At 53.0% G+C, this 27,226-nt stretch overlaps 1 protein-coding gene across 10 annotated transcripts; it reads right to left on the reverse strand.

Annotated features, from left to right (window-relative positions):
• Positions 1-707: 707 nt before the first annotated feature.
• Positions 708-25,320, reverse strand: Map7d1 (MAP7 domain containing 1). Of its 10 annotated transcripts, none has more exons than XM_055611148.1 (18): positions 24,897-25,320; positions 10,221-10,571; positions 10,001-10,069; positions 9,151-9,314; positions 8,397-8,511; positions 6,913-7,023; positions 5,574-5,696; positions 5,314-5,477; positions 5,081-5,220; positions 3,234-3,559; positions 2,799-2,976; positions 2,575-2,713; positions 2,370-2,474; positions 2,124-2,177; positions 1,898-1,940; positions 1,707-1,797; positions 1,396-1,589; positions 708-1,296 (listed from the first exon to the last, which is right to left on the reverse strand). In XM_055611148.1, exons 1-18 carry the CDS (start codon positions 24,940-24,942, stop codon positions 1,286-1,288), a joined length of 2,424 nt encoding a protein of 807 aa, XP_055467123.1. In that variant the 5' UTR covers positions 24,943-25,320; the 3' UTR covers positions 708-1,285. The 10 variants fall into 10 exon arrangements, with proteins under 10 accessions (XP_055467123.1, XP_055467122.1, XP_055467129.1 ...); XM_055611147.1 differs by having other exon boundaries at positions 1,707-1,800; XM_055611154.1 differs by lacking the exon at positions 6,913-7,023 and having other exon boundaries at positions 8,406-8,511.
• Between the last annotated feature and the right edge of the window lie 1,906 nt (positions 25,321-27,226).

Raw genomic sequence — 27,226 nt, forward strand, 5'->3', positions numbered from 1 at the left:
CTTCCTCTAGCCTGAGTGACGGAGAGCAACTATTCTCTCTGCTCTATTCTATTGGCTACTCAGCCCAACCCAGTTACAACACGGGAAGAGGCTGTACAAGAAACAGTGTGAATCCTAGGGGATGCTGGAAGGTCATGTCAAAAAGTATCTATGTAGCTGCCACACAGGGTTTCTTTATAGAAGTGAGGCAGCCTTTCCCAGAAGTCCCCAGGAGGCTTTTCTTCACACCTGCTGGCTAGACCTGTGTCACATGCATACATTGTAAGTCAATCACTCACTCACAGGGAATTCAGGACCATTATTTTTGGCCCTGGAAATCACGATTCACTGCCCAGAGATGGGCTAGGAGCCTCCTCTGCTCAAGCGGTGGGAAGGGCCTGGCGGCCTGGAGGTATCTCGGCGGTTCTGTTGGGAATGAAGGGGTCAGGGAGGGATGTTGAGCACACAGCCCAGTGGCCATGGTGCTCACTGTTTGAGTAGCAGCTCCGCAAACTCACGAGCTCAGCCAATACCTGTGCAGGTCACGTACGGCAGTCAATGTCTGCTGAAGAAAGAAGTGAACAAATTCCTAACTAAAAGACGACAGGGCAGGGAGCCGAGGGCTGCTACCACCTGTTAGGGGTAGATAGCCCCAAGCCCTAGGCTCCTTATGTTCTCAGAACTCAGGTCTGTTCCCACCCTTGCCCCCAGGTCCAAGGACACACAAGTTTGGCAGAATTATTCTCACTTTATTTCTGGAGAAGTTTGATCAGATGTAATAACACTGATTCCAGGCGAGGACAGGGGGCATTACCCCTGAAGCAACCAGTATTCTGTGGCCCAAGGTGCCCCTCCATTCCCAGACCCGGGTTCTCCCTCGGTTACAGTTAAATAGAGGAAGGTCTTCCCAGGGAGCCCTGGGACGAGGGCCTGCCTCCCGTGCCCGCCTCCTCCGCGTAGAGGTGTCTGCTATTTACAGTATTCACATCCACTGCACCCCACCAAACCAAGGCAAATACTACAAGTGGTCCTTCCCCGGGGGAGGGGAGGCCAGAGAGGCTCTGAGTGTATGTGTGTATTGGGAAGATGGGTGTTTGAGCATGTGAGCACACGAATGCACTGAGGGGCAGGATCTGCTTTCAGCCAAAGGCATATCAGTCTGTAAGGTGCAGATTAAAAACAAAGAGGACCCATCCCCAGGGGTCCTAGGCCACTTCCATTCTTTGTTCTGTCTCTTTCTCTTCCAGACACCCACGAGCTGATACGGAGGAACCTTCACAGATGCGCCTGGGTCCAAGGCAATTGCTTAAAGGACTTCTGAGGGAAAGGAGAGGGGGAAAGTCAGGGCTGGGAGCCCCAGGTAGGGATGGGTGGGGTGCAGCTAGGTCCAAGAACCGGGGTCCCTACAGTCCCTACCTGTGACCTGTGGGGGCTGCACCACTGCTTTCTTGAGGAAGGCTTCAGCCTCTGCAAATGGGAGGAGCCCTTCTGGCGCTCGACCCAGGCTCTTGTCCCCAGCGCTTCCCTTTGGGGAGAAGCCGTTCTCCTGGTGCGCTGGGAGAGGCTGCAGGCCATTTACCAGGGACCCTGGCATCTCCTTGCTTGGCAGGCTGTGGATGTAGGGTTCAGGGTTAGCACCTCGCCTCCCTGGGAAGCCCAGAGCAGCCCAGAGCTGCAGCCTACAGCTGCCTGGCTGGCTCAGAGCCCCTTGGGTTGGGAGCTGGTACCTCCACTGTGGCTCCTGGGGGCCCAGCTCCTCTTTCTGCACAGAATCTTTCTCAAGACCAGAGGGCCGAGTCTCTACCGCTTTCACAGAATCTACTGAAGTAAAGAAATGGCTGTCAGTTAGGGGCCATTGAAGGGTGGGACTGGAGCTCAGGGGTGACCAGAGCCAAGGAAATGAGAGTGAGGGCTTTACCTGGGCTGGAATTGTTGGCTGTGGTCTCCTTTCCATTCTGCTTCTGTTTTGAAGAGGGAGAGGCATCAGGTGCCAGGGATCTGTGGACCCACTTACAGCTGTACTGAATTCCCTCTCCGCCCAGACACAGAAAAGCCTTCCCACTGCATTCTACCATGACTCTGGGGCTTTTCTGAAACCTCCTTCCTTCACCCCAACTCCCACTCCCCAACCTGAGAATCCTCACCTTGGTTTCAGTGGCTTCTGTCTTCCGAGTCCTCTTCATTATCTCCTCTAGTCGCTGTGTGAAGAAGGCCCAACATCAGTTAGGCCCAGACCCAGACCCACCCCTCAACTTCCTACCGGCTGGCCCTTTTCTAGAGCCCAGTCCCTCCCAACCCACACCAGTGCTCTCCTGCCCCATCTTCTACAAATCCAAGCCTGGCCCACCCCAGCACGGGCTCCGCCCCCAAGCCCCACCTGCCCCGCACACCTTTCTTCGCTCTTGTCTCTCCTGTTCCTCCCTCTGGAAGTGCTTTTCCCGCTCCAGGCGCTGGCGCTCAGCTTCTTCCCGGGACCGAGCCTCAGCTTCCTCTTTCTGCCAAAGACCTCTGTAAGCCTTGGGCTTCCTGCTTTAGCCTTCCCTCCCGGCCAGACGTACTTAGAGGCAGTCAGGATCTGCCCACCCGCCTGGACACCTGCTTCTGCAGCCGCTCCTGCTCCTCCTGCTCGGCCTGGGCCTTCTCTCGAGCTTCCTGCTCCTCCCGCCTCCGGGCTTCGGCCTCGCGTTCAGCCCGGGCCTCGGCCTCCCTGGCCAGCTGCTCCTCCCGCATTCGCCTGGAGGACCCAGGAAACTCAAGCTTGGTCTGCACCTCTTCTTCAGGCGCTCCAGGGCCCTCACAGTCCCTGAGGTCACACTTACTTGTCCCTTTCAGCCTGTAGCTTCCGCTCCTGTTCTTCGCGTTCCCTCTGTTCCCGAGCCTGGCGCCGCTTCTCAGCCAGGAGCCGAGTGGCTTCTTCTCGGTCGGTGGTGCCGGCCATGGGTTTGCTAGGGGTCACCGGGGGAGCAGCGGTGGGAGGGGCAGCCGGGACAGCGGTGTCTGGAAGAAGATCCAAAACAAGAGTCAGTACACAACGGAACAGACACCCTCATCAGCCCTGAACACCCCAATGCTTTCAGGACTTCAGTGACCCCTTATTCAATTCAATTGCTGCCACTATGGTATCTGAGAATTAGCCCTGTTATGGGCAGGAGATACCTCTTCCTGCCTCTTAACACCAGTGTCCCCAGTGGTCCACTTCCCAGACACAGAAAAAGATGGCACCTCTGCTCTGACCATCCTCACTTCCTGTGTACCTGCAGGGATCTCTGCTGAGCGCTCCTTCTGAGGCTGGGCTGGGGTGGGTGAGGGCGTTGGTGAGGGTGCTGGTGAAGCCGGGGCTGCTGCCTCCTTCTCCTCACCAGTTCTGCTCTTGCTGTGGTTCTTGTCCTCAGGCCCTGATGGGCTGGGGCTCTCTTTGGCCTCCTCCTTCCTCCTCACCCTCCCCTTGGGTGACGCAGTGGTGCCTCGGGGGGATGGTGGTTTTGGAGGAAGGGCATGGCCTGGTCCTGGGCTGGGGCAGGGGGAGGCAGGTCTGTGCCAGGTTGTAGAGGGAGAGGATGGCCGGGCCTTGGACTTAGGGCTAAGAGAGAAGAAAATGGTTAGAACTGGAGGGCAGAGCACCTGGGCAGTCACTCCCCTCCCCCAACATGTACTTCTTTGGGGAAGTGATCCCTTAAAAAGAGAGAGACGTATTACTGTGTGGGGGTTCATGTGTGAGCATGCGTGTGGAAGCCACAGAGGGCAACTCTGTGGAGGTGGTTCTCTCTTTCCATCGCCACATGCATTCCAGGGATTTAACTCTGGCCATGCAGCTTGCACAGCACAGGCCTTGACTCACTGAGCCATCCCACCAGCCTCCACATGTACCTTTTGTAGGCTGAGCTGTATCCCCACCTATTCGCTTACAAAGGGTCATCATGTCCTCCTGGTGCATGTACCCCAGTTTGCAATTACACATTCATTACTGAGAGATTCTGATTGGCATCTGTCTTCCCAACAGCATGTACACGTGGTAGGGCAGAAACCCAGGCTGGCTTAGCCCACCAAAGTGTCCTCAGCACCCCATGCCCACTCACTGAGCAAGTGGGCACTGAGTTTTAGGTGCTGACTGCTGTAGGAGCTGGTGGGCTTCCATAGTAAGAAGGGGGTAGTGGAGGATGAAGGAAACGAAGAAGAAAAAGGAAAAAGTGAAAGTCCAGGGCAGGAAGACAGCTAGGGGTTTGTGGGCGGGCCAGGCCACACAATTAGTTCAAGGGCATCTTGGGCTACATGAGGAGACCCTGCCTCACAAAACAAAACAAGGGCTAGAAACGTTTTCCAGTAGAATGCTTGCCAGGTGTGCACACAGCCTTGTAACGCCAGCACTTAGGAGGTAGAGGCAGAAGGATCCTAAATTCAAGGTCATCAAGGCTGTATGGATAATTCAAGGCCAGACTAGGATGCATAATTTCTTGTTCAACAAATAACAAAAAAGGACCAGTGCGATGGCTCAGCAGGTAAAGGAGATTGCCACCAAGCTTGATAACCCAGTTCTATCTCTGGACTACACGGGTGAGAACTCATCTTCACACACACACAGAAGGCGATGACACAGGTCTGTTGTAACTCCAGCCACTTGAGGAGAATCGTAGGTTCAAGGCTGGGTGATTTCGTAAACACTGTCTTAAACAAACATGGGCCTGGTGGTGATGGCCTTTAATCCCAGCACTTGGGAGGCAGAGGCAAGCAGATGTTTCTCAGTTTTAGGGTAGCTGAGTCCAAAGAGGGAGTACCTACCAAGTGTACACAGAGAAGCCCTCTCTTGAAAAACAAAAACAGAAACCCGAAACAAACAAAAAACCAAAATACAAATACCACTGGGTATATAGCTCCGTGATGGGGTGCTTGCCTAGTATTCAGGAGGCCAGGGAATCTATTCTGATACGGAGCTCACGCAGGTTAGAAATATATAGGTGCTCAATTCGTGGAGTATGTGTCTCAAAAGAAGGGGGGCCGGGGAGAAAATCGAAAAGAAGAGACCAGAAAACCTGCCCTTCAGTAACTTAAGTATTTGGGACTGCTTGACAGTGAACGGCCTGGTGAGGAGCGGAGCCCTGCACACCTGAGCTCGGCGCCGGTGGAGAGTCGGGGTCTCACAGACGCTGGCAGGGACTGACGCTTCTTGAGGCTGCGCTCCCGGGCCAGGGCGCTCTTTTCCTTCTCGTTCTCCCGCTCCTTGTCCTTCTTCTCCTTTTTCTGCACCTGGAGAAGTGGGATGGAGGCGAGGAGGAGGGGTCAGCAGCGCCCCATTCTGGCCCAGACGCGCCTGTTCCCACCTGAGCGGCTGCCACTCACCGGTGCGGCTTCCAGCCGGCGGCGTGCCAATGCTGGGCTGCCGCCGGCGCCTGTCTTGCGCCGCTCTGCGCGCTCCCCGGACGGGGTGCAGCGGTGCGCGCTCCGAGGGGCGCTACAAGGCGTCAGGGGGCTGGCGGAGGCCGAGCGCGGGCACACTGGCACGGCTGCAGAGGGATGAGTGCGGTCGGGATGTGGCCCTGGCGCGAGGCTGGCCCCTGCCCGGACCCTCGTGGGGCGTCTCCCAGGGCCGCTGCCCCTACCCTGGTCCCTGCCGTTGCGGGGCAGTGTGACCGCGCTGCGACTCCGAGCCAGGAAGGAGAGGGTGGGCGTCATCAGACGATCCACAATGCTGCTCTCCCATGCGCTCAGCTGCAGGCTGCGATCTGGGGGGAGAACACCAAACAGAGCAGGTCAAGGCAAGCAGAGGCACAGGTGGAGACTAGGCATGACCCCACGACGAGCCCAAGAATTCTCAAGAGGTCTGTCATCCCCCACCCCAAGTCACGCGGGGTCACATTTCTTCCTGAGATCTGGTCCTCCTTTTCACACACAGGCAACAACACACTGAGCAAGGGACTGGGACTATACCTCAGAGGTAGAGCGCTTGGCTGTCATGCAAGAGGCCCTAGGTTCAATTCCTAACACCAGATTAAAAAAAAAAAAAAAAAAAAATCCTAGGCCAACACCCTGAATCACTTTTGGAGTGCCTCCTACCCGTCTCCCAGGTGAGAGGGCTCAACATTGCATAACAGACTCTAGGGAAGACCCAACTGCCCTCTCCCAGGTTCCACAGGAGGGCCTGCCTCTCCTGTTTTTATCCTGCTGGCCTGAGGGAGGCATGCTTCCTGGATTTGGAGCAGTGAGGGTCCTTGGGCTCCTCCAACCAGCACAGTTAGGAGTGTGCCAGAGAGGCAGCTAGAGGGCCTGGCTGCCCTAGGCCACCCTGCTCTGTCCCTTCAGCTGCTGGGTTATTTTTAAGCTTCAGTCAGGTGGGGTTGGTGCAGCAGCTGATTTGGTTGCTAGGCAACAGAGCAACCAAATAAAAGCTAGAGAAACTTATAAATAACTTTAACCATGGTTCTTTCATATGTAAGCACCGGGGCATGGTGGGAACGCAGGAGCTGTGCCATCTTGGTTGGTCCCAACTTTGGACCCAGCCAAGGCCAAAGCAGGTGCTCTAAAGGCAGAGATGGCAGGGTTGTGTGGCCCTCCAGGGTGGAGCTGAATATCCCCACCCTAGTACCCAGGCTAGCCTGACGCATGGGGGCAAAGCCACCTGCTAAGATTGGCCCAGGCCAGCTGGCTGTGGTTGGAGACAAAGCTGGTGCCCGTTACCACCCCAGCCCCTAGCCTAACTTCTTGAGGCCCCTGCCAGGCTTTCTGTCCTCTAAGCCACTGTCCTTTGTCTCTGTTCTCCTTTCCTACAGGACACTACTACGTCCTGGGGGTCCAGACCCAAATGCTGACTCCCCTAAAGGGTGCAGAGCCCTTGGTAGAATAGAAAGGGGCTGGATCTGGAGTATGGGGGCTCCAGGAATGAGCTCTGGAGGGGGATGGCTACAAGGGGCTCTGGAGGGGGAAGGCTGAGCCTTCTCTTACTTCTACTGGGGGAGTTCCAGAGCGTGGCAGAGGACTTTGAGAGCCGCTTGTTGATTATAGAGTCCACGTGTTTGGGCAGGTTTACTGCCGACACGGAGCACCTGCTCCCACCTGGAGGGGAAAAGACACGGCGTTAGGGCCGGGCCAGACAGGAGCCAGGGGGGGCACTGAGGCCTTCCATGCAGGGTGCTCTGAGGGCAGGGTGGGAGAGGAAGGATCGAGCAGGCTAGGGTGGGGAGAAGGCTTGATCTGGCCCTGGGAGAGGGAGGGGACATGGGAGGTGATCAGAAACAACTTTGATTGAGGGAGCCAATGGAAAAGGAGCAGAGGGAAGAAATGGTGGAACTCTACAACTACAGCCTTCCTGGTCAGACCAAAGGAAGCCATTGCCTAGGGCTAGGTGCTGCAACCCCTCCCCACAACCACCCAGCACTGGCACTTGCTGACACTGCCCAGCCAAGGCGCTATGGATACAACACCCACATACTGGGACAATGCAAAGACATTCCTGAACAGAAGACCTACACAGTTCACAGCAGCTTGTACAAATCTACATACCCACATATTTACTCAGACACACAAAGACAAAGGCATGCAAACACGAGCATACAGGGCTGGGTACTTAGGCATGCAGATATGTACGTACGCGTGCACAGATACAGGATGCGCAAGGCAGAAACATAATGGGGTAGCCTAACCATGACAGGTATGACAGCTTACCATCGGCCAGACACTGTGCTGGCCACCCCATACATGTTACCTCACTTGATCCTCCAAACATCTACCTACAACCTCGGAGGCAAGCAGTGCTGTTATCCCCATTTTACACACGGAGAGAGTGAGGTCTGAGAAGTTAAAGGTCACACAAGGGTCAGCGTTTGAACCTAAGTCTGACTGGGGAACCCTCACAGAGGAATGCAAAGCCCAAAACACAAAACACAGCCTCACCGAGTGGGCCGCATGTATGAGTACACATGTATGAGCACATACACCAGGAGAGACACATGAGGTACCCTTGCTGTTGCGTAAGGACATCCAAGCACAGCGGTACATACATGCCAGCAAGGAATCACACCAAAATCCATCATGTGCCTATGTGAAGAAAACTCAGACGAAAAACTACCTTCCAAGACAGAGGGTGATAGTTCTCTTTAAGTGTCCCGAGTCTGCAGGGCATTAAAGTCCGCTTTCTAGATATCATCAACTAACAGTAACTGACAGGAGCAAAGCATGTTAAGCAACTCCTAAGATGACAGAGGTTTGAGGAGCAAACCAAGTCGAGAGAATCCATCTCGGACTTGATAGTGGAAGCCCTTAGGAAGGATGATTTGGCTTACAGACCATTCCAGAAGGTACAAGTCACGTGAAGCAAGACAAGCCTGCTGCAGGGAGTAGCGGGCACTTTGTGTGTAACGTGTCCCTTTCTCCACCTCATCGGGCTCCAGCCCTGCCCGCCCACCCACCAGCACTCCTGGCCCACTCACTGGTCTTACGTCCGGGGGAGCTGTGGTGTAGGGCCCCTGCCCAGGACCAGCGCTGTTGCCGGATCTCAGCCCATGTCTTCTTCACTGACCGCTGGATTGCTGCTTCATAGCGCTCCTGAGGGCCAATGGGGAAAAGGGCTGGGCTCAGAATCAGCCACCATACCTGGGAGAAAGTCCTCCCCCATCCTAAGCTTTCTGACTCACTAGAGGCAACCGAAGTTACTGACTCTGCTGTGATTCAAGCCCATGTGTGGCAGATCCCTATCCACAGTTCTTGGAGAGCTTTTCACGGGCTTGAGTCACTTCCTGGGCGTATGAGTTCCTTCTCTGAGGATGGGTGGGACTCTCCTTGCCTGGGGTTCCTGGGCAGGGTCATGTCTCCCTAGCACTGAGGGTCCTGATCTTGGGGCTTTGTTTTCCTTTTTGGCTGAGGCTACCAGACAGGCCTAGATTAGCATGTGTCTTCTTCGTAGCATCAACAATGCTCAAGCAAGGCTCTATCGATGTGATGAAAGTAGGGATGTTTACAGACACTTGTCTGCATACATAGAACAGACCCACGGGCCTGTCACAGGCAATGTGGGAGCAAATGTCACGCAAAGACAGAGCCACAGAGGTGAATGCAGGTGAGACTGCCTGGGGCACATGGAGACTCGTGGATGTGCATACTCATTTCACTACTACAGACAATGGGTACACGTGGGTGCAGACTGAGGAGCTGTGCAAGCTCTGGCTGGGACTGCCCCAAACCTACCTTGTTTTTCTCAAGCTTCTGCCTCTGCCGCTCCTCCAGGGCAGCCCGGCGCTGCTCAGCTTTAAGCCGCTGCTCCTCCAGCCGTCGGCGGCGCTCCTGGAGCTGCTTCTCCCGGAGCGCCTTGGCCTTTTCCTCTTTCTCCAGCCACACTGCCTTCTTGGCCGCTGGGGTGGGGATAAGGGGGCATGACCTGAGAGGTTCTGTGGCAGGCCTGGGCCTGAAGCAGCTCCCAGCCGTGGTCTGCTACCTCCACCCTGGGCCATCCCTTCTCTGCCTGCCTCTGTGAGGCCTCCACTCTCAGATGCCCTGTTCATATTCAGGGCTTCCTAAAGACAGGCCTAGGGAAACGTCCCCCCACTGGCCTCACACCTCTCAGGGTGGAAGACAGATGAGCTCATCAGTGGGAGACTCCTCTGCACGTGATTTGGGGCCTCCTGGACAGACTTCAGCATATGACCGTATACTGCAGTGGTTTGCAAAACCTTCCTAATGCAGCCACACCTAAGGCTGTGGTAACCCCCAACCATAAAATTACCTCCTAACTGTAATTTTGCTACCGTTATGAATCATAATGTAGATATCTGATGTGTGCCCCCAGGCTGAGAACTGCTGGTATAAGGCATGGATCTAAAGTAGGATAGAGGGTCTGGGTCTGAACCTCAGCTATTCGCCAGCTCTTAGGCAAGTGATGTCATCCTGCCCATCTTTTCCTCTGATGTGGCCCTCAAAATATGCTGAGAGAATTAAGGGAGATCAGCACAGACACACTATTCCAGAAGGGGTCTGTGCTATTTATTCACAGGAGGCTGGGCAATGTTGATGAAGATGATGACGCTCCTCAGACACTCACCCAGGTACTTGGCCCGTTCTTCTCGCCGCTCTTTGGCAAGCTTGTGTCTCTCTCCTGCCTTCTTTACATCTGAGCAGAGGGAAAAGGACAGAGTCAAAAGGTCTTCAGGCTTTCCCTCCACCCTCACCCCACCCCACCCCACCTTCCTGTCCTCATCCTCCATGGCAAGGAAGACTCCAACGTGACCAACCCACAGCACGACACTGGGGACATCACACACCTTGCTTGGCAGGAGGGCTGTCGGAGGCTGGCACTGCTGTTGGGGATGGCTGACTGCTCCTTCGAGAAGGCCTGGTATCCCGTGGGCCTGTGGCTGGGGGGCTGGGTCCCCTGCTCTTTGCTTCTGAGCATGGGGAGTCTTCCTGTGGGGGAAGTGGCCGAGGCGAGATCTGCCCAGTGGGATTCTCTGGTTCTAGTGGGAGCTGCTTAGGATTAGCAGCATTCTTCATGGCAGGAGGGGTGTCCGGGGGAGTGTCAGGAACCAAGGCCGACATCGGTGTTGGTGGTGGTGGAGGGGAAGGGTCACCTTCTGGAGAAGGTCTTGGCTCTGTGGGGATCCTGGCTACCACAGCTGAAAGATCAGTACAGGAGAGGAGGGAGGGTCAGAGTGTACCCATGCCATCAATTTGCACAGCAACCTGCCCTGTCCAGTGGACCTATTCATTCATTCACGGATATTCTACCCATGTGCCAGGCCTAGTATATTCCAGACAGTAAGGCATAATGATGAGAGGAGCCGGACTCCTGCCTCTAGGGAGTTCACCCTCCAGTAGCGCAAATGGCAGCAGGTAGGAAGTAGCACATACAGCAAAGACAGCTCACATGGTTAACCTGGGCATGAAGAAGTGCCAGCTGAGCTATGATCTGAAGAATAAGCTCAAGTTGGCAAGCAAGGAAAGGGTCTGCCAGGGAAGAGCTGGTTGCAAGGGCAGATGGGGCATAGCGTGTTGGAAAAACAGAAGATAAGTTTGCAGCACCAAATGGTGAGCATCGGTTTCTCCGGCTCTCCCTGTTGTGTGTGTGTGTGTGTGTGTGTGTGTGTGTGTGGCCATGGTGTGTGTGGAGGTCTGGCTCTCTCCTTCCACCATGTGGATCCCTGGGACAGAACTCGGGTCATGAAGCTCTGAGGCTGGTGCTCTACCCCTGTTCTATCTTGGTACCTACCCATCATCTTTCTGCCCTGCCTCTGGTCATACTATGTAACCCAAAGTCTGGTTCACGGAGTATGCCAGGGCTGGGCACATGGGGCTGACCAAGAGGAAGGGCAAAAGCATGGTTCCTGTGGGATATTTGTGCTGCCAAAGTCATCTTTGGGGTAGACAGCCAGCTATAGATATGTTTGTCTGTAACCTTTCCCCCACAACTCACCCCCAAAATTTATTAAAGATATGAATATTTGAGGCTGGGGAGATGGCTCCGTGGTTAAGAGCACTTGTTATTCTTGCAGAGGACTTCAGTTCAGTTCCTAGCACTCACATGGCTGGGAACCATTTGTAAAACCAGTCCCAGGGGATCAGACACCCTCTTCTGGCCTCCACGGCCACCAGCACCCATGTGGTACACATACACAGACAAAACATTCACACACATAAAAATAAACAAACCTTGCCGTAATCCTAGCACTCTAGGAAGCAGAGGCAGGCAGATCGCTGTGAGTTAGAGGCTAGCCTGGTCTGCAAAGTGAGTCCAGGACAGTAAAGGCTACACAGAGAAACTCTGCCTTGAAAACAAACAAAAAAGAAAAAAAAATCTTTAAAAAATGGTATGAATAAGATACGAATATTAGAGCTGGGCAGTATGGTGCATGCCTTTAATCCCAGCACGCAGGAGGCAGACAGGTGGATCTCTGTGAGTTTGAGGCCAGCCTGGTTTACAGAATAAGTTCCAGGACAGCCAAGGCTATACAGTCTTAAAAGACAAAACAAAACAAAACAAAAAACCAAACAACAAAAAAAAATCCAGATATGAATATTGATAAACGTGGTGGTGGCATACACCTCTAATTTCAGCTCTGGAAAAGCTAGGACAGGATTGCTGTGAGTTCAAGGCCAGTCTGACTACATAATGAGTGTGAAGTAAGCCTGTCTTAAACAGTGAGAACTCCCACCACACACATACACACACACACACACACACGCACGCACGCATCCATGCATAGCAGCGCACACCTCTAGTTCCAGCACTTGGAAGGCTGAGAAGGAAGACCTTGAGGTCAACCCAGCCATGCCATGAATTCTAGACAGGCTGTCTCAAAAAGAGAGCTTGTGGGCTCTGCCCTGCAGACTGTCAAAGCAGATGCTGAGACTTATGGCTAACTGTTGGGCAGAGTGCATAGAATTTTATGAAAGAAGTGGGAAACAGTTAGATCTGGAGAGGACAGGAACTCCACAAGGAGAGCAACAGAACCAGAAAATTTGAACACAGGGGTCTTTCCAGAGACTCATACTCCAACCAAGTACCAGGCATGGAGATAACCTAGAACCCCTGCACAGATGTAGCCCACAGCAGTTCAGTGTCCAAGTGGGTTCCATAGCAATGGGAAGAGGAACTGCCTCTGACGTAAACTGATTGGCCTGCTCTTTGATCACCTCCTCCTGAGGGGGGAGCAGCCTTACCAGGCCACAGAAGATGACAATGAAGCCACTCCTGATGAGATCTGATGGACTAGGATCAGAAGGAGAGGAAGACCTCCCCTATCAGTGGACTTGGGGAGGGGAATGTGTGAAGAAGGGGGAGGGAAGGTGGGATTAGGAGGGGAGGGGGAGTTTATGGGGGGGATACAAAGTAAATAAAGTGTAATTAATAAAAGTTAAAAAAGAAAAAGAGAGAGAGAGCTTGTTAAATATACCTGTGTATGTATTTATGCGTGCATGTTACACCGAAGGACGGATTAAAAACAGATGCTAGCCCTGTTCTAGTTCTGCCGTCTCAAGACAGGGAGGCAAGCTAGTCACACTCCAGGCCTCTGTTTTCCCATGTGTGGAATGGGCACAATGAACCTACTGAAAAACGTCTCCTTCCCACTGTCTGCAGGTCGTGTGTCATCTCCAGCTCTCCTAGAGATGATTTTTTTTCTTGTTGAGCCCTCATGCCATCTGCAGGGACCCTCTGGCCACTTAGAGAGTTAGTGAGGACCCGGCACTGGCAGGTGGGAACAGGCAGTATCATGGGAAATATCATTTTCACTCTTCCTGAAAACCTCAGCCATACCCAGTCTTCTGTAGGGGGACTCCAGGCTCTCTCTGGACATGTAAGCCCCTCATTCCTGGGTCAAGCTGTGTGCAGGGAGGAGACACTCCAGGGAACTGTCTTTGGGATTCCAGATGCCCTCTTCTAGGAGGTAGACATCTAATGGCTTGGGCTCAAAGCCAGGCAGTGCAAGCATGGATCCCGGCTTTCCTGAAGACTGACTGACCTTGGAGAGTTGCAAACCTGCTGTGCGCTACAGCCACTCTTCTGTAAAGCATGGCCGCTACCCACGTCATGGTACTGTGAGATTAGAAACAGCCACTGGGATTCACACTTACATAGAGTGGGTCTCTATGCAGCCCTGGCTGTCCTGGAACTTGCTATGTAGTCCAGGCTGGCCCCATGCTTACAGAGATCCTCCTGCTTCTGCCTCCCGAGTGCTAAGACTAAAGGCATACCCCACCATTAATATTCACATTTTACTGAGTGCTTACTATATGTAAAGCTATCCTCTCTTTACGTGCCCGAGTTCTCGCTGCTCATGAAGGAGATCTTACCATCTCTTTCACAAAGATGGAGAAAGTAAAGCTCAGACTAGGAAGAGTCCTTTTAGTTTCCTTTGAGACAGGGTCTCATTTTGAGGTCTAGCCTGGCCTAATGAGAACAGTTGTCCTCTTGCCTCTTTTTCTTCAGTGCTGGGATTCCAAGCATGTGCCACTATATCCAACTTTGACATCATGTGGCTAGTAAGTGACCCAACCTGGATTCGAACCCAGTGTGACTGACCAGCAGTTCTCACAGCTAGAGGCCACATATCAGATACTTACAATACAGCTCATAACAGTGGCAAAATTACAGTTATGAAGTAGCAATGGAATAATTTTATGGTTGGGGTCACCACAGCATGAGGAACTGTATTAGAGGGTTGCAGCGTTAGGAAGGTTGAGAACCACCGGTCTAGGCTCTTCTCCACAGACCTCTAGCATCAATGTGAAACAGTATGCGGGTGGACATCAGGCAATTATACTACCCCAGGTTTCTATCCCCCACCCACTCTTTCCTTCCAGCTTCCTGGGCTGCAGGGAAGAGCCCTAGCTGAGGCTTTGTCTTCCCTCACACCCTGCCAGCCCGTAACAGGTGACCCAGCTCTTCACAGATGTACCTAGTCACTTCCTAGCCAGTCAAACTCCTTACTAACTTCATCAGGCAACACTAGCGGCATCCACTCGGTGAAGCCTTGCTCCTCACTGTGGGCCAGAGTCCTCCCTCCCCCACTCCATAGATGAGGCACACAAAGTTCCTCCCATGAGAGGATTTGCTCAGGCTGATGAAAGCAGTATTTGGTGGAGTAGAATTTGAACCCAGGGCCGCCGGAGGCCAAAGCTCGGGTGTGTAAGTCTTAGCTTAAAGTCTTAGCTTAAGAGGGTGAGGCTTGTGTAGTGTCCTTCCTCAAGCACCTGTGCGTGCTAACAGATGTCGCAAGGAAGTCGGTAGGAGGGTGTTTTGTCTACACCCAGGCAAATCACACCTACCAGGTGAGACGGTGAACGTCTAAGTGGGGCCTGGCTACTGAGATGAAGAGAAGCTGGAAGGAGTGAGGCATATAGCATCAGATGTAGTCAAGGCTGTGGAGCCGATGGGCTGATCCCTCTGTTCGGGAAGCCTGCCTGTCCAAGCCTTTGTGTTCTCACCGAGTTGCTGGTACAGATGGTAAATGTGAACATCAGCTTTGCCTCTTCAAGCAGCACCTGTCCCAGAGAAGCCATCTACTTCCCTCTGCTAGACCTCCTCTAGGACAGGCCTTCATCCTGGGCCCTGACATGTTCTCTGCAAGGTCAGCAGGTACCTCCAGGCCGCTAAGTCCAAAACCTGGTTATCTGTCTCATTCTTACTTGACCTACCAGCCATACCGACACAGGCAGCCCTGTGGTGCTCCTTGAAGCCCTTGTCTCATTCAGCTGTGGACACCACATACTTCAGGGCTGGGCTTTCCATCTGCTTTGCTGGCTGGGACTTGTGTCTCCTCTGGCTGCCCCTCCCTGACTTCCTAACCTTTCCATGCCGCTGTGTGCCCCAGGGCTGTCAGGAGCTCACCTCTTCTCTGTCCCCACACTCTGGGGTGATGTCATCCAGACATCATCCCTCTGCTGACAGCAACCAAATTGGTTTCTCCAGCCCAGACGTCTCCCCGGAGGACCAGTTTCATTCCTGTAACTCCCAACCTGACACCCTGGATGTTTCATAGATGCCCCAAATTTAACCACTCCCCACCTCAGTTTTTCCCGGCTCAGCTAGCAAAGCTTCTCAGACCTTGTAGTCATTGCAGACTATCTAATCTCAGCAACGCTTTTGGGCTTTGCTTTCAAAATGGACCCCAAATTCAATCATTTTTCATGGCCTCCACTGTTATCACGTTGGCCCAGCCCTGTTCCATTCCTTGCCCTACCCCCTTGCTCTTTTCTCAACACAACAGCTGGGGATATTGGTTAACAATAAGTGAGATCACATCTCGCCTTTCCCAAAATCCTTAGAACACAACGCACGAAGCTCATGAAGATGAGAACCCCAGGCCAGGCATGGTGGCACACACCTTTAATCCCAACATTAGGGAGGCAGAGGCAGGCGGATCTCTGTGAGTTTGAGGCCAGCCTGGTCTACACAGAGAAACCCTGTCTCGAAAAAACAAAGCAAACCAACCAAACAAGCAAAAAGATGAGAACCCGAAGTGGTCACCACAGTCCACAAGGCTCTCAGCACCAACCCCCATACCATGTTACTTCTTGGACATCATTGCCCTTGCCCCTTCTCCTGGAGGTCTGTCCTTCCAGCCACAGCCCCTGATGACCCTCTGCCTTCGGCTGCAACTTGCAAGTCCTCTGTGGGAAAACCTTTGTTCCCAGACTCAATCAGCCCACCTCCCCGCCCCTTGCCTTGATTTAAAACTATAAACTGGCGGGCCAGTGAAGATGGCTCTGTGGATAAACACATCTGCTGAACGAGCCTGATAACCTGGGTTTCATCCAGGATCCGATGGCACGCTGTCCGTGCAGACCTGTGTGTCCAGACGTACCTTCACAATGCATGTACAATAATAAACTGCATTCTACATAACCATTAGCCTCATTTTTGTTTGTTTTCCAGTACGAGGAATTGAACCCAGAGCCTCTGACATACTAAGCAAGTACTCTACCACCAAGCTGTAGTCTCAGCTTTTGCCACTTTTTATTTTGAGACGGAGCCTCACTAGCTTGCCCAGCCTGATTTTGAACTCACTCTAGAGCCCAGACAGGCCTTGAAAATTTGATCCCCCTGTCCCAGCCTTCTGAGTAGCTGGGGTTACAAGCCTGTGACATCAGGCTTCTCTTCTTTTCCTTTTCGTGGTTTTATTTTCTTAACTTATGTGCATGTGTGTGCGCATGCATGTGTGGGTGTCACATGTGTCCATGTAGGCCATAAGAGGGCACTGGATTCCCAAAGCTAGAGTTACCTGGCAGTTGTAGGCCAGCTGGTAAGAGTGCTGGAAACCCAACTCTGGTCCTCTAGCAGAGCAGCAAGGGGAGTTTCTATTGAGCCGTCTCTCCAGCTCCTTATTTTCTTCATTTATAATTGTCTATAGTTTTGTGGTAAAATCATTTTATTCTGAGGCTTGAAGGTGGAGAGGGGCAGAGACACCCCCCCCCCCCCCCCCCGGCAAAGCAGGATGGTCTAGAACTCGTTACCACAGAAAGCCTCTTTTGGATGCAGGGTCCTGATATGTCACCTAGGCTGGTGTCACCCTCCTGCCTTAGCCTCCTGAAAAACTGGGGCGATAGGTGTGCACCACCGCATCTGGCTCACAAACCCCATCTTACCACTATCCCCACTGCTGGCCTATGATCCCCAGGGGGCACAACTGTTTGTCTCATTTTATCTCTGGCACCAACAGAGCTGGGGACAGAAATGCCCCATAAGCACTTGGGAAGTGAAGGAGCCCCACCCCAGAAAGCATCACTCTTTCTTACCTGCTCAGCCACACCCATTCCTACTGCTCTCCACTCAACACCTGAAACCTCAATGGTGTCCCACCATTGTCCTCTGACCTCTAACTCTACCGACCTTTCTTAGAATTATGATAACCATCCAAGCTCCTTCTTGCCACAGGCGTTTGCATGTGCTCTTTCCCTTCTTTTCTTTGTTAACTCTTCCTTCTCCTCTGGTTTAGTCACCGTTTCCTCAGCGAGGAAGAAAATCTCTGATCAGCACAAAATCCTTGATTACATACAGTTGTGTATGAGCTTCTCTTTGGAACACTGTCACAAACTGTCAAGCTTTTCTCTGTCGTTCTGTCCTCCTAGACTGTGAGGAAGCCCGACGAGGGCTAGCCCGACAAGGGCTGGGCCACATCTGCTTTGCATCATCATCAAGCACAATGCCATGTTCAAGGAGACAGTCAAAAAGGGCTTTGAATGGCAATAAAATGCCATGAGGCCACCCTAGCCTAAAGCAGGTACATATGAAGGAAAAAATTTCCTCTCCCAAAGAACAGGTCTGCTGGATGTGGTGGCATATGCCTTTCATCTCAGCACTCAGAAAATTTCCGTGAGTTCAAGGCCAGCCTGGTCTTATAGCAAATTCCACAAGAGCCAGGATTACATAGCGAGTTCAGGCCAGCCAGAGCTATGTAATAAAGAGACCCTGTCAAGCAAAACCAAACCAAACCTATCTGTGTGGCTATGTATTTTGAAGTGATAAACACTGAAAGGAAGAAAAGGACCCCCATCTCCCTGAAGTTTGGGCGGCTCCCTGGACAAAGGTACTCAGGTACATTTTCACAAAAGTATTGAGTGTTTACTCCAGCAGCTGAACAAGAAAAACTTCTCAAGAGGCAAACAGGACACTTGGAACTACTTTTGTGACCTGGCAGGCTACTGACCCTGAATACAAATATTCCCTCAGAATTATGCCAACCCTGACAAAATGTCATCAGGATGGCGTTATCTGGAAGGAATTATATTAAGCCAAACCGAGTCCCTGGTTAACTATCTATACAGTGTGGTTGGTTCTTTCCTGATTATTCACCTCAATCAAATATGTTCCTTAGGATACTTTAGTTTTGTTGTGCTTTTGGACTGTGCCAGGCTGAGAGGTGCCAGCCAGTTTTTTTCTGCTATGTTGATATCCACCAGAAGTATTTGCTAAGAACTGGATAAGCAGTAGATAATTTGTATTTATTTCTTGGCACAAAGAACATTTGCAGGGCAAAGGTACAGGATCCAGTTACATGGTGGTGGCAGAAGGTCTTTCTTTCCAAGAGCTCCTAAAAGGCCTTCTGACACTATTGGGGGTTTGCAGAGAGATGGGAGTCAAGTCCCTCAGTGGGCTTGCCACATGCCACATGCCTGGAGTGCTACCTCCTGGAAGTCTTTTCATGCAGGTTTCTCTCTTCTGTCACTCCAACTCCTGCTGGGCCAATGGTCCTTCATAGCACTGAAAACTCAGCCTCACTTTTCCGTCTGCTGGCCATCTCCACTCAGGGGAAAACTCACAGAGAGGACACTGAGCCTTGGTCCTTTCTGTAGCTCAAACAGGATATGGCCGACACATAGCAGAAACTTTGTATCTGATCAGTGAATGCCTAAACAGAAGGATGGATGGATGGATGGATGGATGGATGGATGGATGGATGGATGGACGGACAGACAGACATATGTGGGAAACTACCTAAACAGTGTGTAGTCAAGCTAGGCATGGTAGCACACACCTGTAGTCCCAGTACTTGGTAAGAGAATCAAGTGTTCAAAGCTAGCCTCAGCTACAAGAAACCCTGTCTTAAAAAAATAAAGCAACATTAGACATGGTGGCCCACACCTTTGATCCCAGCACTTTGTGGGCAGAGGCAGGTGGACCTCTGTGCATTCCAGGCCTGCCTGCCTGGCCTACAGAGTGTGTTCCAGGACAGCCAGGGCCACGTAGAGAAACTGTCTCAAAAAAGACCCCAAAATAAGACAAAACAAAAAACAAACCACAACCCTGAACAAACAGCAACAAAGAGAGCACACAGTAAGACCTCCAAGGGGCTCCCAGGCATGTTTAACTCCAAATGTCATGACTGTATCCTGACTGCTGGCCTCTGCCAAGACCTAAGCCATGTTCTCTATGTCACTCAAGTCTCGTCACTATCCTAAAGGGAAAGCGCCAAATATTCCCCCTACCTCCTTCGAAGGTAAATTGTTAGTCATATTTACAGGTCGTTCCTGTCAGTGTCAGGGGCAGGGTTTGAACCCCAGTGTTGCCTGATGACAAAATCTTATGTCATGCTGTTTCTGTCAGGTATCACGTCATCATTTCCTCAGGCCCCTACCTATTCCCTAAGGAGGAAGTGATTCGGTGGCTCCCCCTGGAAGTTTCCTCACAAAAGTGAAGGGTGCAGGTGGGGCAGGCTGGCCCTGAGCTAAGAGCTCAGGAATGCGGTAGGCAGTCCTGCCCAGGCTGGCCAAAAGGAGGCAGGAAGTGAGATCCCAGACCAAGGAGTGGAAGGGAGGTCCATCTCCAAGGCAGAGCAAAGCTTGTCTAGGTGAGAGCTGAGGGAAGCAGCATGTTTATCCTGGGAGGGAAGCGGTGGGGAAGCAGAGGCATGCTTCGGACAAAGGAGACAGGACAGGCAGGTAAGGACCTCCAGTTCATTCAGTGGTTTCTGAGGTGTCAACATCAGACCAGACAGATGAGGACAGGGGAGGGGGACAGGCAGAGAGAGAGAGCAAAGACACACAGAGAAAGGCAGATATACACATCAGAGTAAAAGAAAGACAGGAGGGAGGGAGGAAAGGAGAGAGGGAGAGAGAAAAAAGAGAAAGGGGGAAAGAGAGAGAGAGAAGGGTAAGAACACACAAGAGAGAAAGCAGACAGACAAGGGCACACACAATAATGAGACAGGACTTTCTGTGTCTCTCTCAGGAAACAGACCTGGGATTCAGAACATCAATACACAGAAACAAACACATGCTCTGAAACAGACCCAGAGGTATCCATCCATACAGACATACCCATCAACAGCCAGGCACTCCCCTGAACCACAGGCAAAGCCTCAGAACCACAAGCACACCAGCAGAAAACCAGTTTTCCCTGCATATTCCTCCAGCCTTGTCCGAATTGTTTCTGCCTTCCCCCTTCAGGGCATTCCTTTACCTGGGGCCAGGGAAGTCTGATAAATAACTGCAGCCGTTAAGGCTTGTGTCAGGCCCAACTGAGTACATAACCTCATTAGTTCATTTCATCTTGGTTTCGATCCTAAGGACTAGGATACTATTACCCACTTTACAAATCAGAAAAACATTCTGAGAGTTTAAGATACTGGTTAAAGGCACACAGCTGGTGAAGAGTAAAGTTGGGGTGTGCAGATTCAGGTTAGCTGTCTCTCCATCTACCCTCACTCTGCTAGAGTCAGATGGGTCTCTCCTCCTGGAGAGATTTGAGCTGGGAGAATGGGGATGGCTGGGAAGGACAATGCCCGAGGGATGCCCACTGCTGGGCCAGGACAGATGTCTCTAAAGAGCAGCAATAGTCCTGGCCTGGAGGAACTAAGCATTTGTGGGCAGTGCACCAGGGAAGGCCGGCCACCCCCAGAGGCAGGAGGCAGGGTCCTGAAGCTAGGCTGACACTGCTGTAGCCTTAGTGAGAAGGAGGCTCTGAAGGAGCTCCCTCCCTGGCAGGACTGGCAGCCATTGTTTCCTAGCCTCCAATCAGGAGCACCCACTTCCTGTTATTTTAGGCGGCAGGAAATGACCCCATCCCGCAGCCCTGGCTCCACCATGTCCCTCCCTCCACCCCAGCCCAAAGTGTGGGGAATGGACCTTTAGCTAGCCTATCATCACCACTTGAGTCTAATTTGCTCGGTTCCCAACCTTATAGGAAGCCACAGGCTACCAGTGTCTGCAAGAGAAAATGACCGGGGATCCCCTGGACTACAATGCCCACAGAAGTACATTTTGGAAGATAAGTGGGCCAGACCCTGTCACTGGCATGCTTGGTCATGTTAATTCTGTATAAAGACTTGGTGCAGAAACTTCAAATCCTGCCTCTGCTAGTTCCTAGCTGTGTGGCTTTGGGCAAGCAACCTCACCTCTCTGAGTCTCATCTAAAAAAATGGGGCGAACCTGAGTTCCTACTCATGGGGCTGCCATAAGGAACAAATGAAAGAGTATACATGTTACGCTGCCTGGCAAAGTGGAGGTCATGAACAAATGGTGGGGTTGGGGGACAATAACAATAAATGGAAGTTTGGATATCTGAGGAATCACTTCCTTCCCTAGGTCCATGTCTCTTCTGACAGACAACTAGGGAGGAATGGCCATACCCTGTCCCCTACTCCAAGCTCCCCATTCCCCTTGGGGAAGAGTTGCAGCTGAGAGGTGATGGAGAAAACACTGGAGGCTGTGCCCTGGGGTGCCAGGCAGAGCTACCACCAGCCAACAAAGCATCATTATCTAAGCCTGCCCCTCTGACTCCCTCCCTGGGCCAGAGGGGACTCAAGGACATGATTCCCAGCTGCTTGTGGCCTCAGTTCAAGCTCAGACTAGAGACTGGCCCTAACAGCCCTCAAGTGTCACCACTCTACTCTGGGGCTCTACTTTCAGCTTCCTGTTTCTTTTCTCACCTCTGTCCCTCTAATAGCCAGTGGCCAGCCCTCCTTAGGGGGAAAAGGGCTAAGCTGGCCTAGTGCCCTTACTCCTCATTTGCATATGCATGACTGCACATTAGAGGCTCATTAAAGGCCTCATTACTGAGCCCACCAGTCCAGTGAGAGCTGTCAATGGGAGGTGTCAGCCATGTTGGCTGTTGCATCTATACCTGTGGTCCACTGGGCCAGTCTCCCCAGCTTCTATTCATCCTTTCAGGTCCATGCACCCCAATGCTTCCTCCTGCCTGGTGGGGCCTTCCACAAAGACACCACCTGCGCTGTACCACTATGCTGGCAGGCAAACATAGTGTTTGCCCTTCAGAGAACACATCTAGAGTAGGTACTGATTGCATTCACCACCTCAGCACAACTAGCACCCTGCTGTCACCTGTTGGGCCACAGGACAATGTGTGAGACCCTACTCCCGTTTCCTCTCCTCCTGCCACTGCCCTGCATTGGGTACAGCAGCCCATAGTCTCTTTTCCAGCTGCCTCACATAAGTCCCTCCCCCAGTATTCTGTTCTATTTACATCCCTCGCCCCCAATTCTGAGTGGTCCATCTCTGGTCCTCAGACCTCTGACACAATTAGAAATGTCAATAAAAAAGAAACCGAGGCTGGCATTTATTGAGTACTAATGGTGTGCCAGGGGCTAAGAGTGAACTAATCATCTCATTTAAAGACTTAATGCTCCAAGGGTCACTTCTAGCTTTACTCTTGCTTTATAGATGGGAAATCTTGACACTCAGGTTAAGAAACCCCCCATCATACAGTGGAGGCTCTGACGTGGAATTTATATTGATTCCATGGTGTCCACACTCTAAACTGTTTTCCAATCCCGCCCTGCCCTCCCCCATAGTTCATGCCTCCATGCTGGCACCAGTTGTAATGAGCCTAACCACAATAATGGTAATCACACTTTATTGAGGGTGTCTGGTGCCTGCGTGCCAGGTTCCTTTAGGCTCATCATCTCACATCAACCACATGAGGCTCACAGCACAAGCCCTGTTCCCTGTTTTCCAGGGGTGGAATCTCTGGGTCCAGTGCAGGAGTCGGGAAACAGATGCCTGGGATTTCCATCCAGGTCCTCTGACTCTAAAATGGGCAACACCCTGTCCCCTACCCCATGCTGTCTGCTGTTTGTTACTGCTCAGCGTGCAGGTATACAAAAGGCATCCAAAGAGAGAAGAGGCTTAGACCATTGCTCCAAACTCTCCCCAGCACATGCTATGGACATGGCATTTACTCCTAGGAAGCTGTGGCTTTGGTCACTTTCAGATTCTCAATGTGTAGGGACAAGCTGTGACCCTGACCCGGCTTCTCATGTTGCTCCCTCTAGATCCGTGTATGGAAGTCTTCCCAACCCAGGCCTCTGCATGTGGCCCTCCACGCTCTAGGCCCTCAGTAAAGGCAAGCATCCCACCCACCCCTGCCTTCATACTCAGTCTGTGCCACCCATCCAAGTGCCCTAATTATAAACCAACCACTGCTGAGGCTGTGTCACTGCCCTCATTCAGGCTCTTGTGTTCACCCCACTGCCAAGGACTCTCAGGTGCAGAATACCAGTAAGCAGATGACAGACCAGCCTGGGTCTCCCCGGGTGTCCCCTCTCAGGCTCCACAGAGCCACAGATCCAACCACCCTTGCTGCCAACTCGGCCTTCAAACCTCCATAAACCCACTACTCTTCCATGTCCCCTTACACCATCATGTAGGTCCCCTCCAAGCACACGTGATGACTCGGGGAGGAGCCCACCCACAGCCAAGCAGCCCCACCTCACCCTGGGTGCTCTCCGCACCCACAGACACTCTTTCTTTCTGGGGCCCGCACCCCAGAGGGGCAGGGAGGTGACAGGATTAGGCTGGGACTCCTTGGGGGTGTGGGGATGGGGCCACCTCCCCACTACGTCAGTGGATCAAGACGTGGTCCTCAGTAATCACGCTTTCCCCTCCCCTTCCAGGAAGAAAGAGTCCTCCCTCCAACACCAGGCCCAACCAGAATTCCGTCCCCACCCCCTCATCAGCTGCTCCCATATCGAATGGGATTTGCAGAAGTCCAGGGCACTGGTGGTTGGTGGGGTGAGGGGTGGAAAGGAGAGCTTTGGTGGTCTAGGGCCTGGAGATGTGCGTGCGTGCGTGTGTGTGGGGGGAAGCATTAAAAAAAAAAAAGAACCTCACTCTGGAGGAATGATGTGGCATGTCGGGAGTGCCATCCTTGAGCCTTCACCTCAATCTACAGTGCGACTCCGGCCCAGAGAAGTAAAGTGGTGCCGGCAGGACCAGCAAGATCTACCTCTGCCATTCTTGTTCCAAATCGGACTGGGTGGGCTCTGGAGTAGGCCTGGCTTCAGGAAAAGCGGCCCACTCCCCAGCTCCCGCCCGCGCCCCAAACAATACCGCCTCCCCCTCCCCCTCGCCTTTATCCGGCGGGTTACTTGGCAGCCACCGCTTGAGACCTCCCCCTCGTCTCCCTCCCCTCCTGGTAGGCCCGCAACAGCAACAGGCCCTTTGCGCGGCAGCTGGACGGATGGGGTGGGGGCGAGGCCTGGGCCAGGGCCTGGGCGTGGGGGTACGAACAAGGGCCTAGCTTCGCTATGCAGGGATCCAGGCCTGAGAATCTGGGCCCCCAACACACACATTAAGGCTAAGGTCACACGTGCCCACGGAGGATGGAAAGAGGGACCGCAGCTCCGGCTCAGTAAAAGAGGATCTTCAGAGTGTGGGGTGGATCTCAAAAGAGAGTGGGGGCGGGGAAGAGAGGATGGCACCGGGCTGCGGCAGAAGGGTCACCCTATCGATTCCCTAGCTGGGTTCCCGCGGATCCCGACGCCCCGTGCGTCCCGGCGCGGATGTTGGGGGAGGAGGCAGCTGTCAGAAGATGCGTCGGTGGCCCCGAGCCGCGGCGGCGGCCGCAGCCTTTATTTTTAAACTTCTAAGTGGTCAGAGGGCGCGGCGGGGGAGGGGTCCCCGCCCAGCCGCCGGCCTCATCCTCGGCCGCCCCGCGGCTGCTCGGCCTCCCCCCCGGCCTCGCTCTCGTGTGGCTCCCGGCTTACCTGCGGGTGCGCCCGGCCCGGGCTCCGCACGCGAGCCGCTCTCCATGACTGCGGCGTCACTGGAGGTTTTGGGGGGTCTCAGCGGCGGCGGCGGCGGCGGCCCGAGGCCAGGACTGGGGTCCCGCGGCGCATCCCGTCCGGCCCGCCCAGCGGGTAACGACTTAGAGGCGGCCGCACTCCGAGTGGGAGAGGTCGAGGCCGGTGGCTGGCGAAGCTCTGAGTACCGGGCACCCGGTGTCGGTCCTCCGCGGCCGCGATTCTGCTCCGGTGCCCCGCGCTGGCCCGGGCTTGGTCGCGGCCCAACCCTATTGTACCGCCCCGGCTGGGCCTGGCCTCTCCGAATGTACCAAGTGCGCGGGGGACAACCGACCCCGCCGTGATGGAGTACGGCGCCACCGCGGGCACAGCCCGAGAGCTCCGACTCCTCCCGGGATTGCAGCACGGTGACTCTCACCACGCTCCTTCTGTAGTCACGGCAGAGCGGACGCCGAGCTGAGGGCACGATGCCGGCCACGCTGTCTCCCCCTGCGGCCGCGCGTTAGTACGCGCCGCGCGGCTGAAGCCTATGTAGGGAGCTCTCGGGTGACTGACTCACCCGCCGCTGAGACTGGGGGAGTGGGGAGCGGGCTTGGGATCCCCCATTCTCACTCTGGATGCTAAAGGCTCCGGGCTTCAAGTCTAAATTCTCTCCCGAGCCTGCCTCAGACAAAATCGTTATGGGGGACGTTGCAATGCCTGAAGAACGGTCTCATGGAGTCCCCTAAAAGGGCTATCCTTTCTCTTTCTGGTGATGGCTGCAAAGGCGCCTTTCCTCTTGCACCCTAGGGTTGGTGTGTTCTCTGTTTCTCTCTCGGGTAATTACAACCCTGCAAGGCTGCTTCACTCAGGTCTCTAATCTGCTGGGGCCCTCCCAGGGCCAAACTGGGTGGTCCTAGCCTCGAACCTCCCCTACCTTCATCAGAAGACCTCCCCACCCTACCCCCCACCTCTCCCCAGAAGGATTTTCTTTCCTAAGGCATGTCGCGATGAAGAATAGATAAAGAGTAATACGCCTTTCTTCACCCTCCTCTCCCAAAATATCCAGGCTCAGCGTTCTGGAGTGAGCTCTCCTATCGCCTGGTTCATGCCAGCTGAGTTGAGGACCTCGAGCCAAGTCAGGCCTGGCCTGGGACAGGCTGCAGGGAGCTTGCTGGGAAGGTGGATCAATAGTGGATGTGCTGCTGCAGGGAGGAAGGAGGGGTAGCTGGGCTCTGCCTACCCTAGTCCTGCTCTTTGTCCTGACCTGGAGGTCAGTTCTCTAGTTCTCTAGTTGTGCATCAATTAGGGCCAGTCAGACACTGTCTCCCTGCACCTCCTTCCCAACCATTTGATCCTTCTTAGAGCAGTTTCACCACGGAGCAGTCTTTCAGCGGGAGAGGGTGGGCACTAAAATGGCAGAGGTTTTCAGCAACTTAGGAGCAGTATCTCCAGCACTGTGCAGTAAGTAGCTGGAGCCTTGAGTCCTCCGGGGAGACTGGACAGGACTGGAGACTGAGAGTGACTTTTAGAAAAAGGATGATACGGGGCTGGAGAGATAGCTCAGTGGTTAAGAACATTGTCTGCTCTTCCAAAGGACCTAGGTTCGATTTCCAGCACCCACATGGCATCTCACAGCTGTCTGTAACTCCGTTTCCATAGGATCCGATACCCTCAAACCAGCCAATTTGTATAAAGTAAAATTAAATAAATTATAAAAGAAAAAAAACTTAAAAAAAAAAAGGATGATACTTGAAGGCTCAGCAACTAGAGCTAATCTTAAAACAAGTGCCAACTTTCCTGAAACCATATGTGTGTGTGTATATATATAACATATACTATGTATTACATATATGTTAATATATATAAACATATACACACACACATAAAACACAGAGTCTCACTACATAGCCCTGGCTGGCCTGAAACTCATTATGTAGACTAGACAGGCCTAGAACTCACAGAAATCTGCTTTCCTCTTCTCTAGTGCTGGGATTAAAGGCACATGCCACTAATTTTTTGTTTGTTTTGTCTTTCTTTCTTTTCTCTCTTTCTTCAGAGTTTCTCTGTAACAGAGCCCTGGATGTCCTGGAACTTGCTCTGTAGAGCAGGCTAGCCTCCAACTCACAGAGATCCTCCTGCCTCTGCCTCCCCCTTCCCGAGTTCGAGTACTAGGATTACAGATGTGTATTACCACACCTGGCTGTTTTGTTTTTTAAGACAGGGTTTCTCTGTGTAGCCTTGGCTGTCCTGGAACTTACTCTGTAGACCAGGCTGACCTCAAACTTTGAAGGCAACTGGGATGCATGAGACCT

This window comes from Psammomys obesus, unplaced genomic scaffold (genome assembly GCF_907164565.1).
Source record: "Psammomys obesus unplaced genomic scaffold, mPsaObe1.curated_primary_1811, whole genome shotgun sequence".
Taxonomy (NCBI): Eukaryota; Metazoa; Chordata; class Mammalia; order Rodentia; family Muridae; genus Psammomys; species Psammomys obesus.